This window comes from Amblyraja radiata, chromosome 16 (genome assembly GCF_010909765.2).
Source record: "Amblyraja radiata isolate CabotCenter1 chromosome 16, sAmbRad1.1.pri, whole genome shotgun sequence".
Taxonomy (NCBI): Eukaryota; Metazoa; Chordata; class Chondrichthyes; order Rajiformes; family Rajidae; genus Amblyraja; species Amblyraja radiata.
Window position 1 is genome coordinate 14,409,649 of NC_045971.1, and position 19,539 is coordinate 14,429,187.

The following is a 19,539-nucleotide window of genomic DNA, read 5'->3' on the forward strand; positions in this document are numbered from 1 at the left end:
ATGTCCAGGGAAGAGTTAAAGTTCTTGGATATTATGAACTACTCAGTAAAGATGATAGACGAACACTATTGTCTGGACTTACCTTTCAAACAAAGTGTTAGTCTGCCGAATAATTGCCGTATGGCAGAGCAACGCACCCAGAATCTGAAACGCAAGTTTGGCAAGAATACGAAATTTCATGAGGAATATACGTCTTTCCTAAAGGATATGATTGAAAATGATTATGCCGAAATGGTACCAACAAACCAACTGAATCGAAGTGATGGAGAGCTTTTGGTACATTCCGCATCATGGTGTACCACTCGAAGAAATGGACCTTGAGGGAGGTCTTTTACTGTGCTGCAGTCATCAAAGGAACATCACTTAACTGTCAACTACTGCAAGGTCCAGACCTTACCAACTTACTAATTGGAGTTCTCATTAAATTCAGACAAGAACCAATTGCTTTGATGGCTGATATTACAGCGATGTTTCATCGTCAAAGTATCAGAAAAACACATTGACTACTTGTGAATCTTATGGTGGCCTGAAGGGGATGCACAACAAGATCTTGTTGAATACCGGATGAAGGTACATCTCTTTGGAGCAGTGTCATCACCAAGTTGTGCAGACTTTGCATTAAAGAAGACCGCAGAGGACAATAAAGCTCACTTTCCAGAAGAGGTGATAAACACTGTGAAGAATAATTTCTATGTGGATGATTGCTTAAAATCCATGTCTACTGAGCAGGAAGCAGTTCAAATTGTAAAACATCTGCCTTCCCTCTGCAATAAGGGAGTATTCGCGCTTTCCAAGTGGATCAGCAACAGTCGTGTTGTATTGGAAAGCATTCCACCAGATGATAGAGCCAAAGAGACCAGGGAGTTGGATTTGGACAAAGACAATTTGCCAATGGAAAGAGCACTGTTCAAGTTGTGTTCAAGTTCAGAATCTCAATTCAAGAGCGACCATGTACTAGAAGGGGTATCCTATCCGTGATTGGTTCCGTTTACGACCCTTTGGGATTTCTTGCACCATTTACACTGCCAACCAAGTTGATTTTGCAGGATCTTTGTAAGGAAAAACTTGGATGGGATGAGAATATAACACAAACTTCCTCTCACCGATGGACAGAATGGTTAGCAGATCTCAACAAGATCTCAGAATTCAAAGTGGACCAGTGCATGAAGCCTACAAACTTTGGTCAGATCAGAGGTGCACAGCTGCATCATTTCTCAGATGCCAGTGAAAGTGGTTACAGTACAGTTTCATATCTAAGACTGGAAAATGATAACAAAGAAGCACCCGACTCATCTCGCCGCCCCACCGCTATGGCCATCCCGCGCCGCCCCGCCGACTATCCACCCACCGGGACCTCCGACGCATCGCCCGCGGACCTCGACTCAACTGCCACGGGACTCCGACCATCGGGTCCGGTGACCCGCGCCACTCCACCTCCCTCCAACTACCCACAGCCGTCACCTTACCTGGAGCCTGGACTCTGCACTGGGCCTGAAGCCTCCACGCTGCTTACTCCCTCTCTCCTGGGCTTGACTCCACTGGGTCCTAGTGCCAGTCTGCCCAGCTTTGCTAACCTCAGTGGCTGTTCCACTGACTCTCCCCCATCCCCCTCCAACTATGTGACCCCCGCTCTTCCCCACCCACATTATAGCCCTCTCACCCCCCCCCACCCCCTGACCACCCACCACCCCTCCAACACCCACAACCCCCCCCCACACATCGCCCCGTACCCAGTCTACCCACCTGCCTTCCTCTGGCCCCAACCCCCATCCCTGCCGGGTGTTCACCATCCCCCCCGACCTCCCACTCTCCCACACCGAACGGTCTGTCCTCAGCAGAGGACTTACCTTTGTCCCCCACTGTCCCCATCTCAATGAGTTCCGCGCCCACCATGACTTGGAGCGCTTCTACCGTCGTCTCCGCCTCACAGCGCACTTCCATGGGAAGGAGTCCTCGCCCCCCAATGATGACCCCTTTTCCCGTCTCCAACGCACCCCCTCCTCGTGGAACCCCCCTCGTGAAGTCCCGGCTTTGGAACTCTTTATCCAGAACTGCCACCGCGACGTCAACCGCCTCAACTTCTCCACTCCCCTGTCTCACTCCAATCTCTCCCCCCCTGAACGCACTGCCATTGGTTCACTCCACAAAAACCCAGATTGGGTTATCAAACCAGCCGACAAGGGAGGTGCCGTGGTAGTCTGGCGCGTCGATCTCTACAAAGCTGAGGCCACGCACCAACTCTCGGACACCTCCTCCTACTTACCCCTGGACCATGACCCCACTGACGAGCACCAGGCCACCATATCTAGCACCATCACCGACTTCATCAACTCCCACGCCCTGCCCGACCAAGCTTCCAACTTCATCGTTCCCCAGCCCCGCCCGGCCCAGTTTTACCTTCTCCCCAAAATCCACAAACCCGGCTCTCCCGGTAGACCCATTGTCTCTGCTTGTTCGTGCCCCACCGAACTCATCTCCACATACCTTGACTCCATACTATCCCCCTTGGTCAAATCCCTTCCCACCTATGTTCTAGACACCTCAGACACTCTCCGCCGCCTCCGCGCATTCCATTCTCTAGGCCCTCACCCCCTCATCTTCACCATGGACGTCCAGTCACTCTACACCTCCATCCCCCACCAGGATGGCCTCAAAGCCCTCCGGTTCTTCCTCGACCAGAGGAGCAACCTATACCCAGCCACTGACACTCTCCTCCGCCTAGCGGAGTTGGTACTCACCCTCAACAACTTTACGTTTGACTCCTCCCATTTCCTCCAAACACAAGGCGTAGCTATGGGCACACGCATGGGCCCCAGCTATGCCTGCCTCTTTGTCGGGTACGTCGAACAATCCTTGTTCAATACGTACCAGGGCCCCATCCCCGACCTCTACCTCCGTTACATTGACGACTGCTTTGGGGCCACCTCCTGCACCCACACACAACTGACTGACTTCATCCACTTCACCACCAACTTCCATCCGGCACTCAAATACACCTGGACCATTTCCGACACTTCCCTACCATTCCTTGACCTCACCATCTCCATCGCAGGGGATAGACTTCTGACCGACATACACTACAAACCCACTGACTCACATGGCTATCTGGACTACACGTCTTCCCACTCTGCCCCCTGTAAGGACTCCATCCCCTACTCCCAATTCCTCCGTCTACGCCGCATCTGTTCCCAGGATGAGACATTCCACACCAGGGCATCGGAAATGTCCTCGCTCTTCAGGGAACGGGGATTCCCCTCCTCCACCATAGATGAGGCTCGCACCAGGGTCTCATCCATACCCCGCAACACTGCTCTCTCTCCCCATCCCTGCACTCGCAACAAGGGCAGAGTCCCCCTAGTCCTCACCTTTCACCCCACCAGCCGGCAAATACAACAAATCATCCTCCGCCATTTTCGACACCTCCAACGTGACCCCACCACTCGCCACATCTTCCCATCTCCCCCCATGTCTGCCTTCCGCAAAGACCGTTCCCTCCGCAACTCCCTTGTCAATTCTTCCCTTCCCTCCCGTACCACCCCCTCCCCGGGCACTTTCCGTTGCAACCGCAAGAAATGCAACACCTGTCCCTTTATCTCCCCCCTCGACTCCATTCAAGGACCCAAGCAGTCGTTCCAGGTGCAACAAAGGTTCACCTGTATCTCCTCCAACCTCATCTACTGCATCCGCTGCTCTAGATGCCAGCTGATTTACATCGGTGAGACTAAGCGGAGGTTGGGCGATCGTTTCGCCGAACACCTCCGCTCAGTCCGCAAGAACTTACCTGAACACCCGGTGGCTCAGCACTTCAACTCCCCCTCCCATTCCCAATCCGACCTCTCTGTCTTGGGTCGCCTCCATTGCCAGAGTGAGCAACACCGGAAATTGGAGGAACAGCACCTCATATTCCGCCTGGGTAGACTGCGGCCAGCGGGCATGAACATTGAATTCTCCCAATTTTGCTAGCCCTTGCTGTCTCCTCCCCTTCCTTAACCCTCGAGCTGTCTCCTCCCATCCCCCCGCCCTCAGGCTCCTCCTCCTCCCCTTTTTCATTCCTTCTCCCCCCCCCACCCCCTATCAGTCTGAAGAAGGGTTTCGGCCCGAAACGTCACCTATTTCCTTCGCTCCATAGATGCTGCTGCACCCGCTGAGTTTCTCCAGCATTTTCGTGTACCTACAAAGAAGTACATGTTGCATTCTTAATGGGAAAGGCCAGAGTGGCACCATTGAAACAAATGACAATTCCCAGAATGGAACTTACTGCTGTAGTCTTAAACCCCTGTCACACTGTGCGAGCTGACCCACGAGCTACCCCGAGTTTAAAACAAATTTAACTCGTGGTAATCACGTACAAATAACGTGGAGGGAACGTCGGAACTCGTGGATGCAACTTAGCTACTCGTGGCGCTAACGGCAGGTACCCGTGAAACTTGTTAACTCTTGAAAAAATTCAAACATGTTTCAAGTTTTCCACGAGTAAAATGTACTGCTGAAGTTAAAAACGGAAACATTTAAACTCGTTGTAAGAACGTAGTGGCCCGTGAGTTTACCTTAGTGTCTCGTGAGTCTACCGTGGGCACTCTTTAACTCAGCGGGCAGGCAGCATCTCTGGAGAGAAGGAATGGGTGACAGGATGACGTTTCTATTGAACCTCGCAATGAAAGGACAATGGATTTCATATAATGGAGTTACCCTTGTACTTCAGCGTACTTCCTCAAAATTATAAGGCCGAAGTGAACTCAAAATATGGTTTGTATATCAAACATACATGTTACAAGCACTAACCAACCATTGACAGATGAAAGATACATGCAGCTCCTGGAAAGCGAGCGTTAATTAGTTCCGTGTTAGAGTGAAGTTCTTACCGATAGTAATAATTTTATTCAGAATAGTTTAAATCTACTGAGTAGCATTTTAGTTTACACCCACCACCTCCATACTAATACACGTGTATCCACATGTTGTTTCCTCCATATACCACCGGTTGTATCGCTATTTAGGTGTTTCGGCCACCCTGAGTCTGAACGGCGCTGTAATACAGAGCAAGTCTTTATTTCTATTTCCCTTTGTGGTAATTTTTTTCCCCTGATCATCTTCAGTAAATAGACATGCGGGCGGCTCTAATAATGTTCACATGTTGCCTAATCGCTTTCCAAATATTGGAACGGGAAATTATATTTTATCTACCATGCAAAGCTTCATTTCAGAGCATCACAATGCCAACCGCATTGAAGCCTTTCGCTGCTTGGACGCGGGCGGTTCACTGCAGAAAATTACCATTTGTTTCCCAGATAAGGACGATGTGCAGAATGAGTTCGGATACATGGTGGGATATTGCTTAAAGTTGTATATGTGCGTTGGTGGAGCGAGATCTGGGTGCCCTGAAACTGGTTTGTTCCGCGACAAGCCGACTGTACCGTCTTCAACGTTTGTGACACCTTTTCCCACGGACACCTTTCGGAACAAGCTCAGAAACGGCTTCTCTTTTGTCCGTTTTCAGGTGAGCCGACAGTGTGGAGAGGTAGGGTTATGCGACTTTTGTCTGTAATGGATATTTGTCACCGAACCAGCCGAATTCCTGGAGACCAACCACCACTTATATAGCTCGTTCTACCTGTTTAGCTTAAAAATGAACCCCCACCCCCATCCCCACCAACCCTCAGAGAGAAAAGCGAGGGTTCTTTGTTCTTGTTCCGAATTGTGTAAGAGTTGAAGAAAAGTGCCTTTTTTCCACACGCGACTCAAGCGGTGACCTGGTCTCTGGGAAAAGGAGAAGTTCAAAATGCAATAGATGCAGCCGCGCTGAATTCTATCTTTAATAAGTCTCATAATCAGGCAACCATGAACTAGAGACAGACAAAATTATGGAGTGACAATGGGTCAGGCAGCATCTCTGAGGAATAGGTAATATTTCGGATCAAGACCATTCTTCAGATGGGTCTCGACACGAAACGTCACCAATTCCTTTACTCCAGAGATGCTGCCTGACCCGCCGAGTTTCTCCAGCTTTGTGTACACTTGTTCAGACTTTCGGTTATTGATCTGCAAAGTTTCTGTGGAATTTGCCTGACAATCCACAAATTGCTCTGCTTGCTATCTCTCTTCATTTCTTTTGATTTTTCTGATGCCCTATTCACACCCTGTTCCAATCCGATTCATTCTGGATCTGATCTCACACATGGTTCATACCTCCAAGTTTATGCCATATCAATCACCACAAATTTTGGACTGGTTCATCTTTCTTCGCAATCTTTTTAAACAGCAAACGGGCAACTGATTGAATGATTACTGCATTGAAAAGCTATTTTGAAGAATCTGCACAGTGTCTCAATTGTGCAGCAGCTCCACAAATAACAGAATCATATATTTTTATCACAGTTAACATCTTTAACACTGTTGCTTATTAAAACAGACCTTCATTCACGGTGGCTCAAGAGTAACTCGGGAGAGGAACTTGGAACATCGCAGAAATTACAAGTAAACGGCAAACTTATCATACCCATGGGAACTCGGTTAAACTCTTGATCATACACTTGGAATCTCGTACACAACCACGAGTCTTTCGCTCGGGGTACCTCGTGGGTCAGCTGGCACAGTGTGACAGGGCTTTAAGCTGTTAAAGTTGACATATTGCGAGAAAAAGAACTACAGCTTCAACTGGAAGAATCTATCTTCTGGACCGATAGTACTACGGTGCTTAAATACTTCAACGATGACAACAAACGTTTCTTGACACTTGTAGCAAACAGAATCTCTTTTGTATTGGGAGCTACTAATGATTCACAATGGAAATATGTTAACACAAAAGAAAATCCTGCGGATGAAGCTTCTAGAGGACTGACAGCAGACCGCTTCTTAAGCAATATGAGATGGATCAATGGACCAGAGTTTCTCTGTAAGCCAGACAGAGAATGGCCAAAACCTGAGCTGGGATTTGAAATCTCTGCTAATGACTCGGACATTAAACAAAACCTCACAGGGAACGTTATTGCTAAAAATCCTATTATTCTTTCGAAGGATTTTCACACTTCAACATTATTGTTACAACATATCCATGAGTTGATCGGACATGGAGGAAGAAGTTTCATGCTGTCAAAACTTTGGGCTTTTGTGTTTTGGACTATATACTGGGTATCATGCCTGTTGTTAAGGGTTTGGTGCGCACGGTACGACTTCAGACTAAGAACAATGTTTTAATAAGACCAATAACCAAGTTATGCTTGCTTCTAGAAGGCGAAGGTGAAGATGGAAGAATTGCTGAAGAAGTCTGAAGGTGGATATAGAATGCATGCTATTTTTGGTTTTTGATATATGTTAAGCCTTTATAGCTACTTTTTTGATGTCTATTAGTAATTGCCTCGTTATATACTCAGAACAATTAGGGGCCGGTATCGAGTAGCCATTTAGCTTAACTCAGTATGTTATGGTTATAACCAGTTACCTTTAAATTTTATCTGCCTGTAAATATGTGGGTGGAATTTATTACGTAGTTGGAGGCGTGTTTGTAGCTGGGATTTTTCATGCAGACGTGCTTTTAGTTGTTAGTTTTAGTTTGGAGGAGGCATGTGGAAGTCACAGCTTTCGACCATGCACAAGTTTGACCATGGAGTTTGGACATGCATGAGTTTGACTATGAGTAAGATTAAAATGTACTTAAACAAGAAGTTTGGGTGAATATCTCACTTTTTTCTACACCAATAAAGAAACTATTAATCAAGAGACTGTGTTTTGAAGATTTATCTATCGACAGTATTGAATGTCTCATGGAGAGCTCGTAGATGCGTAACAAAGCTATCTCCTTAACCATTGTCTTCAGTCATAGTGGCTAGAGGAAAAAATTCCTTGAACGATATAATAATCTGCCAATACACATTGTCCTTGGGCACACGCATATCCAGATGAACCTTTTTGCTTTTTAGCGTCCTGACTGCGGGTATACTGAGGACAGTTGCTGCAACTTGTTGTTAAAGGGGCTGTCCCATTTGGGCGACCTAATTGGCGAGTTTAGAAGGGTTTGAAAAAATGACATGTTGAAGACCTCCTTCGACTATGTAGAAGGCCTCCTTCGACTATGTTGAAGACCAGCTTCGACTGGCTACAACTAACTTCGGGAAAATTGGACACCGAATAGTGGAGAGTGAAGACGACCTCCTTCGATCCCCTTCGACCTCCCTTCGACCTTCCTTTGACTATATGTAGTCAAACATATTGTCAAACCTTTGACTATATGTAGTTCCTTTAACAAATGTAGGTCCCTTGCAGTCAGAAACAGGTGAATTGATCATGGGGAACAAGGACATGGCAGACCAATTGAATAACTACTTTGGTTCTGTCTTCACTAAGGAAGACATAAATAATCTGCCTGAAATAGCAGGGGACCGGGGGTCGAATGAGATGGAGGAACTGAGTGAAATCCAGGTTAGCCGGGAAGTGGTGTTAGGTAAATTGAATGGATTAAAGACTGATAAATCCCCAGGGCCAGATAGGCTGCATCCCAGAGAACTTAAGGAAGTAGCCCCAGAAATAGTGGATGCAATAGTGATAATTTTTCAAAACTCTTTAGATTCTGGAGTAGTTCCTGAGGATTGGAGGGTAGCTAATGTAACCCCACTTTTTAAAAAGGGAGGGAGAGAGAAAACGGGGAATTACAGACCAGTTAGTCTAACATCGGTAGTGGAGAAACTGCTAGAATCAGGTATTAAAGATGGGATAGCAGCACATTTGGAAAGTGGTGAAATCATTGGACAAAGTCAGCATGGATTTATGAAAGGTAAATCATGTCTGACGAATCTTATAGAATTTTTCGAGGATGTAACTAATAGAGTGGATAAGGGAGAACCAGTGGATGTGTTATATCTGGACTTTCAGAATGCTTTCAACAAGGTCCCACATAAGAGATTAGTATACAAACTTAAAGCACACGGTATTGGGGGTTCAGTATTGATGTGGATAGAGAACTGGCTGGCAGACAGGAAGCAAAGAGTAGGAGTAAACGGGTCCTTTTCACAATGGCAGGCAGTGACTAGTGGGGTACAGCAAGGCTCAGTGCTGGGACCCCAGCTATTTACGATATATATTAATGATTTGGACGAGGGAATTGAATGCAACATCTCCAAGTTTGCGGGTGACACGAAGCTGGGCGGCAGTGTTAGCTGTGAGGAGGATGCTAGGAGGCTGCAAGGTGACTTGGATAGGTTGGGTGAGTGGGCAAATGCATGGCAGATGCAGTATAATGTGGATAAATGTGAGGTTATCCACTTTGGTGGCAAAAACAGGAAAGTAGACTATTATCTGAATGGTGGCCGATTAGGAAAAGGGGAGATGCAACGAGACCTGGGTGTCATGGTACACCAGTCATTAAAAGTAGGCATGCAGGTGCAGCAGACAGTGAAGAAAGCGAATGGTATGTTAGCATTCATAGCAAAAGGATTTGAGTATAGGAGCAGGGAAGTTCTACTGCAGTTGTACAGGGACTTGGTGAGACCACACCTGGAGTATTGCGTACAGTTTTGGTCTCCGAATCTGAGGAAAGACATTCTTGCCATAGAGGGAGTACAGAGAAGGTTCACCAGAATGATTTCTGGGATGTCAGGACTTTCATATGAAGAAAGACTGGATAGACTCGGCTTGTACTCGCTAGAATTTAGAAGATTGAGGGGGGATCTTATAGAAACTTACAAAATTCTTAAGGGGTTGGACAGGCTTGATGCAGGAAGATTGTTCCCGATGTTGGGGAAGTCCAGAACAAGGGGTCACAGTTTAAGGATAAGGGGGAAATCTTTTAGGACCGAGATGAGGAAAACATTTTTCACACAGAGAGTGGTGAATCTCTGGAATTCTCTGCCAGAAGGTAGTTGACGCCAGTTCATTGGCTATATTTAAGAGGGAGTTAGATGTGGCCCTTGTGGCTAAAGGGATCAGGGGGTATGGAGAGAAGGCAGGTACAGGATACTGAGTTGGATGATCAGCCATGGTCATATTGAATGGCGGTGCAGGCTCGAAGGGCCGAATGGCCTACTCCTGCACCTATTTTCTATGTTTCTATGATGAAGACTATCTATGACTACCTTCGACTACCCTTGATTACCTACGACTAACATGCCAATCTACTACGACCTACTACGACTAAACCTATGAGTAAAAAAAGTATAGATTTTTTCCATGGCGACCTTTTTATACTCGTGGGCATTTTTTAACATATTGAAAAAAACGCCGCGACCTAGCTGAGGCCTCGAGTACACGGAGACCACTCTCGAGCATGAAGAAGAGTTACAAAAACCTCCTACGACCTCGTGTCAACCATGTTGCGAGTATGAGTCGAGGGCAAACTCACCAGAACTCGCGGATTAGGTCTCCCAAGTGGGACATGCCCTTAATGCTTTGCTCTAACGTGTATTGTCTTTGATGAGGAAGATAGCAATGTTCAGAGAGGTGGAAATGCATGAGAAGCAACAAGCTTTCCCATGAGGGAGCAAAAGATAGAGGAATAAATGTCTAATGATGGTTTGGTTCTTATAGACATCCCCTGTGATTGTCAATGAAATGAAGTCCCTACAACCTGAAGTCATTTAGTGACCAGTCATTTTGGCTAAATATATGATGTTTTACTGCACAAAATAAAGAGAGTAAGTGAGCATTTGGCACCATCACTCAATGGGAAGCTGAATCACAACAACAGCTTGAAAGTATGTGTTATCTTTATAGTGGCAGAAGGTTGCAAAGGCAATTTGGAGGAGCATTTTCAAACAGATTGAATGATGAATGATACTTTGTCACAGTGATATTCTTTGTTTTGCTTATCCAAGGTATGCAAAGAGTCGCCACATGAAAGGCACCAAAAAAGATTGGTAAGAGGAATCGAAAGGTAGACCATAATCTAAATGAAAGAGATAGGAAAGGCGAGACAGACAGAGGGATCAAAATGTTCTTGTGCATGAAACATAAATAATTAGCAGGCAGGCACAACAAGTAATTGGGAAAGGAAAAAAAGAATTGTGCCCGTTATTCAGGTAGATGCATAGAGTCTCTTGCCCAGAGTAGGTGAACCGAAGACCAGAGGAGATAGGTTTAAGGTGAAGGGAAAATGATTTAATAGGAATCTGAGAGGTAACTTTATCACACAAAGGGTGGTAGATATATGAAACAAGCTGCCGGTGGAGGTAGTTGAGGCGGGGACTATCCAAACATTCAAGAAACAGTTAGACAGGTACATGGATAGGACAGGTTTGGAGGGATATAGACCAAATGCTGGCAGGTGGGACTCGTGTAGCTGGGACATATTGGCAGGTGAGGGCAAGTTGGGCCGAAGGGCCTGTTTCCACACTGCATCACTCTATGACTCTGTGACTCTATTTATTGTTGAGAGTTAGAATATAAAATCAGAGAATAGTTGCAATTATGCAGGGTGTTGGCGAGGCTACATCTGCAAGACTGGCGGTACACAAAATTGCTGGAGAAACTCAGCGGGTGCAGCAGCATCTATGGAGCGAAGGAAATAGGCGACGTTTCGGGCCGAAACCCTTCTTCAGACTGGAAGACTGGCTATAGTTTTGGTTTCCTTATATAACAACATTATAAATAACGGTTGAGACACTCTAGGCAGGCACTATGTGGTCTGGCATTTCCCGTTTTGAACCTGTCTTCTTTCCGTAGCATTATCTATAATAATTAACTAAAGGAGCAGTATAGCACGAGAACAGGCCCTTTGGCCCACAATATTTGTACTGTACAAACTTGTTCAGTCATTGATGATTTCTACATCACTTATAATTTCACAGCTGCATATATTTGTGAGACATAAGAGTACGCTATATTTGAAGCAGCGTTACCTTTATTTATTCAATTTTTATGACCATAAGACATAATAGCAGAATTAGGCAATTCAACCCATCAAGTCTACTTCGCCATTGAATCATTCCCTCTTAACCCCATTCTCCTGCCTTCTCCCTGTAACATTTGATCCCTTTCTTATTCAAGAACCTATCAATCTCTGCTTTAAAAATAATGTCTTAGTCAATGAATTCCACAGATTCAACACCCTCTGGCTAAAGGAAATCCTCCTCATCTGCATTTTACAGGTACATCCGTTTGGGACATGCGCATCACCAACGAAGCCAGCATTTATTTGCCACCCCTATTGATCCTCGAGGGGCTAAGATGCTGCAGTCCCTCTGGTTAAGGGACTCCCATGGAGCTGCTGGGTGGAGAGTTCCACGATGTGTATTGCCAGTCAAGCGGGCTGCTTTATCCTAGATGGTGTCGGGTCAAAGGGCACAGCCTCAATATAATGAGAAACAGTAAATCCAAACATCAGATATGTGTGGAATTAAACCATTGGGCAACTATCAGTAACCATCCTTATTTCTGAACTTACGATGGATGGAAGGTCATTGATGAAACAGCTGAAGATGACATTGCCCTGGGGAACTTCTTGGCTACCTTCATCAACTGCAGCTAATGGGAAGGAGATAATACTGAAAATCACCATAGCATCATAATCTCTACATCACCGCACACACCGACTTTATTATCCATCTCAAACCAGGACAAAAGTTAAAACTTGATAGTTGCAGGCCATGGTTGTGGTTTCCACTGGAGTCCCATCAAGGTCTATTCCTCTTCTTCAGATCCAGATAGCACTGATTATTTTCATCAACACTATTACCAAGTTCCAATCAAAGAAAGTACCCGGGTGAAGTCAATGAAAATATTGTTTAAGATTAACAATCATAGTGGATGTAGAAGATGATCTCCCTTGAGACATATCCAAGCACACACCCACACACGTACATGAATGCACATGTGTCGACTTCCATTCAAGGTTTGATAGTCTCTGAACGGACAGTCTTATGGTTTTTTGAGGAGCTAACTGTTGCTCTCCATTAAGTTCTCCTTCTTTGAGTATGGCAACGGTGATTTTATCTCTGAATTCAGTCCATCGGTTTCTTTCTCTTTGGTGTCGATCGGGTGATATTCATAAAACCTTGCAGTGACGAAGAAGATGAGTGCGGTCAGCCCCATGAGTGCAGCAAACACGAAGAACTCCACCGCCTATTTCCAGGAGAGAAAGGAGGAAACCAGCATGAATGAAGCTCAAGATCCTAGGCCAGGAGACCGAACACAGATCGACAATTCACTGAGGCTAATCCAAGGTGTACGAGGAAACCTGATCACCTGGAGCAAATCTTCAGTCATCCTTCTTTCGAATAAATGGGCCTGGACAATCAGGTGTGCAGTGCAGGTTTCTTAATAAGACATGACTCTGCACTGCACAAACTGCTCCCTGGGACATACACTGACATCACAGTCAAATAACCCTATGGTCTGCCCTAAACCTGTGCATGTTCTGGCAAAAAGTGCTCGCCCTGACTGGAGATCGCACACCAACAAACCCACGGAGTGCTGCCAAGTTCTCTAGTTGTTTTGTGACCCAGGCAAAGGAATGAAGGAGAAAGACTACGACGTGTTAACAGATTGTCAGGAACAGGAGGCTGGTTTGTTTGCTGAAAGGAAAGTGAAGTGACGTGAACAGGTTAATGTTTCTGCTTAGGAAACTAAACGTGTGGCACGCCATGGGGATTGAAGCTCAACAATTGAAAGTCAAAATATGGTTGCTAAATTTAATGATGAAATATAGATAGGTAGGAAAATACAATGTGAAGAGGAACCAAGAAAGGGATGTAGATGGGGTAAGAAAGTGGTCAAAAATCTGGGAAATGGAGTATCATGTGGGAAAATGTAAAAATATCCAACCAGGCAGAAGAAATATTAAATCTGTATCTAAGAAATGACACAGCTTTGAGGTGCAGCAGGGTCTGGGTGCCCTGGTGCATGTTTCACAAAAGGCTAGTGTACAGATGCAGCATTTTGGAATATTGTGAGCCGTTTTGGGCCCCGATCTGAGGATGGATGTGCTGGCTTTGGAGATGATCCAAAGGAAGTTTTCAAGAATGATCCTGGGGATGATTGAGTTGTGTGTGAGGAGCATTTGAAATCACTGTGCTCGCTGGAGTTTGACAGGATGAGGGGGTATCTCATTGAAACCTACCGGATAGTGAAAGGCCTAGATAGAGTTGAACTGGAAAGGATGTTTCCAGTAATGGGACAGTCTATAACCAGAGGGCACAGCCGCAGGATAAAAAAAATGTACCTTCAGAATGGAGATGAGGAAGAATTTATTTAGCTGGAGCATGGTGAATCTGTGGAATCTTTGCCATGTCACAGGGAGAACATACGAACTCCATATGGACAGCACCAATAGTCATGATTGAACCACGATCTCTGGTGTTGTAAGGTAGCAACTCTACCACTGAACCACTGTGCTGCCCCAAGGTCTACTAGAATGTTTGGAGAGTTCACTGGTGTGAGGGAGCCAGGAAAGATAGACAGCATCCCTCAGATCCCAGGAATGTTGGGCAGTGTGATCTCCTCAGCGTGAAGTACTGCTAGGAACATAATGTTTAGCAGGAGGAAACTGTCTGGCAATACTGGAAAGGAAACTAGGAGACTGGAAGAAATCTGTTGCAGCCAACTGGAAAAATCCTTTGGTGAGGAAGTCGTGGATCAACATGACCTTGACCTCCACACAAAAAAAGTCCACAAAAGCATGGCCAAGGCCTCCCCACAGAATCCCATACATCTCAGTCACAACAACCATGGGAAATCTAAACTTACCAATGTTGTCAGTGGTATGAAGAAAGACTGGATAGACTCGGCTTGTACTCGCTAGAATTTAGAAGATTGAGGGGGCATCTTATAGAAACTTACAAAATTCTTAAGGGGTTGGACAGGCTAGATGCAGGAAGATTGTTCCCGATGTTGGGGAAGTCCAGAACAAGGGGTCACAGTTTAAGGATAAGGGGGAAATATTTTAGGACCGAGATGAGGAAAACATTTTTCACACAGAGAGTGGTGAATCTCTGGAATTCTCTGCCACAGAAGGTAGTTGAGGCCAGTTCATTGGCTATATTTAAGAGGGAGTTAGATGTGGCCCTTGTGGCTAAAGGTATAAGGAGGTACGGAGAGAAGGCAGGTACAGGATACTGAGTTGGATGATCAGCCATGATCATATTGAATGGCGGAGCAGGCTCGAAGGGCCGAATGGCCTACTCCTGCACCTATTTTCTATGTTTCTATGTTTCTATGTATGGTGGGATGTGGTGCTTCTGAAGATTCTCTGGGATTAGGGCTCTTCACCACCCCAAGGCAAGGCCTTGACTCACCGTGGTCCCAACAGTGCCTCCAATAATGGGTGGCTTCTGGTGGTGTCCATGCTGAGGTGGCTATAGAATGTGCACTTCCAGACTCAGACGCCGGAGAAAGCTGCCAACTGTTGCACACTCTGTGGGCATGGAGGGTAGACACAGGGAGGGTGCGGCCTAGTGGGTGAGCATGCAACCAAGAGCCATGGCCTCAGAATGAGGGATGCACCATTGGGGACTGAGATGAAATGAAATTTCTCCCCACTCTTCAGTTGGCAGGATAGTCTGCAAGGAAAGATTAGGTCAGCAGGACCTGGGTTCACTAGAGTTTAGAAACTCATTGACAATGTACGAAATTCTGGCAAGGCCGGGTAGGCTGGAAACAGAGAGCATGATCCCCCTGGCCGAGGCTGTCTAGAATCAGGTGTCCCAAACTCAAGTCAAGGGAATAATACTTAGCACTGAGAAGAGGAGACATTTCTTGACACAGAAGCTGATGGACCTGTGGCACTCTCTACTACATAAATCAATGGAAGGTAAATCATTGAATATATCCAAGAAGGAGAAAATTAGGACCTCTAGTCATAAAAGGCATCAAGGATGCATGGGGAAAGAGAGCAGGGATTTGGTATTGAGATAGGGAATCAAGCATAGGGAATGGTGAAGTGTGCTCAAGGGGAAATGGCCTGCTCCCACTTCAATTTATTGGTTATGTTTGCACATCTTTATGTATCTCAGGTGATCGCAGACCACTTACCTGATTGGTTATTAGTTTACTCTCAGCCACTATCACCACAATGAGATTTCCAATCCCTTTGGTGGCAAACCAAGCTGCCATTGTCACGGACCTCATCGATGACGGAGCCTACAACACAAACCAACAACTAACCTGTTAGCAGAGAAGTAGAAACTAGGAAAAGCAGATGCTGGTTTACATAAAAAGACACATAGTGCTGGAGTAACTCAGCGGGTCAGGCAGTATCTCTGGGGAACATGGATAGATGTTGGTTTGGGTCGAGACCATTTTCCAGCCTGGCATAAAACTTGTTGAGGCGTGGGCATAGGAGTGCGTCTCCTGTGAGTCTGAAGAAGGGTCCCAACCCGAAATATCACCCATCCATGCTGTCTGACCCACTGAGTTACTCCAGCACTTTGTATTCTTTTAGCAGAGAAGTAAACTGTCCATTCAACTGTTCACCTTGGGAGAGAAGCCACCCAGCTCTTCGAGCCAGCTTTGCCTCACAATCTTGTCACAGTCATCTCTCCTCAGCACCTTTGCCTCATATCCATTGATACTCCTGCCTAATAACAATCCGATAACCTAATAGCCCTGTCCCACGGGTCGAGTTCATTCCAAGAGCTCTCCCGAGTTTGCCCTGATTCGAACTCGGAGATTTACCGTAATGGCCACTCGTCGGTACTCGGGGCTCTCGTGGACATTTTTCAACATGTTGAAAAATCTTCACGAGTCTTCCCGTGCTTACCTGCCGTTAGCGAGTCTTCCCATGTACCTGCCGTTAGCGTAACGAGCTGCTAAGAGACGTCCCCGAGCTCCGACGTACCCGCTACGTTCATTCTCCGTGCTTACCGTGAGTTCGATTTTTTTTTAACTCGGGAGAGCTCTTGGAATGAACTCGTACCGTGGGACAGGGCTTTCAGTCATGACAGCACCAGTCGACCAGCAGCTGCACCACTGGGGAAGAGAATCCCAGAGACCGAATCAACTTTGTATAAATGTTTCTTGCCCTGTTTTTCCCTCAGTATAGAAGAGAAAATGAGATAAATGGGAATGGGTGATCAGTGGTTAACGTGGACTCAGTGTACCATAGAGTCAGTTTCCATGCTGTGTCTCTAAAACTCGAAACCTTTGAACATTGTAAACTCACGAGCAGAGAAAGACCAAGAGGCAGGGGCTCCTTCTTTGTTGACGCAATTACATCATCCTTTGTTCCATCTTTAGCTTTCATTGTAAAAGCTGTCCCTTCCCCTGCAATTTGTAGATCAATTCAGCCCCACAGCAGGTGACCATTTTACTGCTGTTTAAATCAATTCTGGCAATTCCGTGTCTTAAATAACAAGATAAATCTGAACTCGGATTAAGGGATTGAAAATAAAATCGGACTCCTGCATGGACAAAAAAATCGTCTGAAGAAGGGTCTCGATCCGAAACGCCACCATTCCTTCTCTCCAGAGATGCTGCCTGACCCGCTGAGTTACTCCAGCATTTTGTGTCTACATCTGCCAAACAGAAGCTTATTATTTGAAATGTTGTGTTTAAATGCTTCATCAAGACATTCATCAAACTTAAATCCCTCCCCCAGGTTACAGCATCTGCAGCAAGGGCAGCCGGGGTATTCAGTGAGAACATTCCCCTTGTTCATTAAACAGTATTAGTCATTGGCCTCACCCACCACCATGCATTGAGTCTGTTCATTTGAATGGAACCCAGTGTTCAGGTGGCAGCTGAGAATCTCAGTGTATTTAGCCAACCCCATGCCTCCACAACATGTCAGTGTAAGAACCCACACTTGGGTTGTGCATCAGTATCTACGTATGTGGGCTCTGACATTCCATCCACGGGCCTGACGGGATGTCTACATTAAAGTTTCCAGACAGAATCTTTCCACAAGTTCTACCTATTTCTCAGGAAAGGCCTATGAGTTTCCTGTGAGCTCACCCCTTGAACTTCTCTTTGGTATTTATTTTCTCGTACTGTAAACTACTGATAAATACTTGTGTTTGGATGATGGGGAAGCAGGGAAGTGTCTGGGTAAATTGTTGATCCCAATGGGAGGTTTAAAACCTATTGCGCATTATTAACTCGTGTCCCCTGTTCAAATGCTAACTCTGTTTCTCTTTCCACAGATGCTGTTTGATCTGCTGAATGTCGCGGCACTTTCTGCTTATGTTACCAGGCAGTAAATTCACTCAACATTTCCCCATGGATAGATAAAAAGTACTGGAGTAGCTCTGCATGTCAGGCAACATCTTTAGAGGACATGAATAGATTATGTTTCGGGCGAGGATTTTATTAAAGCCTGAGGAAGGGTCCCGAACTGAAATGTTACCTGTCCATGTTCTCCAGAGATGGTGCTTGACCTGCTGTGTTACTCCAGCACTTTGTGTCTTTTTGTTTATAACCAGCATCTGCAGATTTTTGTGTCTCCATATTGCCATTAATATTGATTGCAATAAGTGAAAGTACTTGAAGGAAGACTTCAATTGCAAACATTTAATGAGACTGCAATCATTTTATGGATTCATACCATGAATTAATAACATGACCAGATATGGTACTCAGCTCCCATCTCACTCCACCCCACTCCATAGAAACAAACCTGACCCACCCCATAAATCTCAGGTATATTGATCTAAAATCCTAAACAAAGAATTCTCAAAATTTAATGAATCAATATTAAATATTAAATATACAGTAAACCCATTCCCCATTTTTTGGATAGTCCCTAAATAGTCTATGCACAGTTACAGAGCAGCTCGAATAAACCTTAGAACATTCCCTTCATCTTTTAAAAAAAACAGGCAATGTGATAAAGGACGATAAAAAATAAAATTAATATGTCCAAAAAAAAAATCAGGGGTTTTCCTGAAATAAACAATTCTGCTTTTCCGTGTTTGCCCTTGCAGAAACTGTCCAAAAATCAGTTGCAACTTTTTTAATATTTTGAGATTCATCTTGCCTGCAGCCATCAGTTGAAGAAAGTCATTCTTAGCTGTGATCTCCAAATGTATATAGTAGATGAGATGCAGCCAGCCTGCTTGGAAATTACAATGCAGGCCAGGGTTACAGAACCAAGGTGGATCAGTGGAGGCCAACCTTGTTCAACCCGTTTAGTGCCACCCCCGAGTATATTCGGCTCATGGTCAATATTGAAAACAAAACCTTGCAGTGAACAGGTTAACTGTGGCTAATTGGCTGGACAAAAAGAGTTGAGGGACTGCAAACCCTCCACCTATCCCCAGCTACTGGTGAAATCCAAGTGTCTCCAATTATTTCCAAGGAAAGAGCTTTCAACTCAAACTTCAAATACAGAGGAGATGCATGAGAACAAAACCAGAGAGCTCAGTGCCTCTGTAGACTAAAGCCTTTACCTGAGTATAGGCCAGGTGTAGTCCAGGCACCACAAACAGTATCTCAGTGATTGAGATAACAAAATATTGAGGAATCTGCCAGAGCACGGAGACAGTCTTTGGCCAGCTGTCAATGTTCAACTGCACGGTCACCTGGCAAAGACAAAGATCATTACTGTAGCACATAGGAACATGGAAATAAGATGGAAATGGTGAAAACTATCAGCTACACAAACATTCCTTTATTTGTTAA

The 19,539-nt window shown here is 45.4% G+C and overlaps 2 protein-coding genes across 10 annotated transcripts in view; one reads left to right on the top strand and one right to left on the bottom strand.

Annotated features, from left to right (window-relative positions):
• The window catches only part of ace (angiotensin I converting enzyme), a 97,991-nt gene extending 90,275 nt beyond the window's left edge, over nt 1-7,716 (top strand). For 4 of the 6 annotated variants that reach the window (XM_033035144.1, XM_033035143.1, XM_033035148.1 and 1 more), the window contains one exon: nt 7,228-7,716. In XM_033035144.1, coding sequence (XP_032891035.1) covers nt 7,228-7,268 — 41 coding nt within the window. In that variant the 3' untranslated portion in view covers nt 7,269-7,716. Of the gene's footprint in view, nt 1-6,409; nt 6,466-7,227 lie in introns of those variants that run through there. The other 2 variants (XM_033035146.1, XM_033035147.1) reach the window with 2 other exon arrangements.
• Nucleotides 7,717-11,809: 4,093 nt separating this feature from the next.
• Nucleotides 11,810-19,539, bottom strand: part of LOC116981930 (peptide transporter 3-like) — a 68,292-nt gene continuing 60,562 nt past the window's right edge. For all 4 annotated transcript variants that reach the window (XM_033035153.1, XM_033035152.1, XM_033035151.1 and 1 more), the window contains 3 exons: nt 19,308-19,439; nt 15,955-16,062; nt 11,810-13,047 (listed from right to left, as the gene is read on the bottom strand). In XM_033035153.1, coding sequence (XP_032891044.1) covers nt 12,862-13,047; nt 15,955-16,062; nt 19,308-19,439 — 426 coding nt within the window. In that variant the 3' untranslated portion in view covers nt 11,810-12,861. The remainder of the gene's footprint in view (nt 13,048-15,954; nt 16,063-19,307; nt 19,440-19,539) is intronic.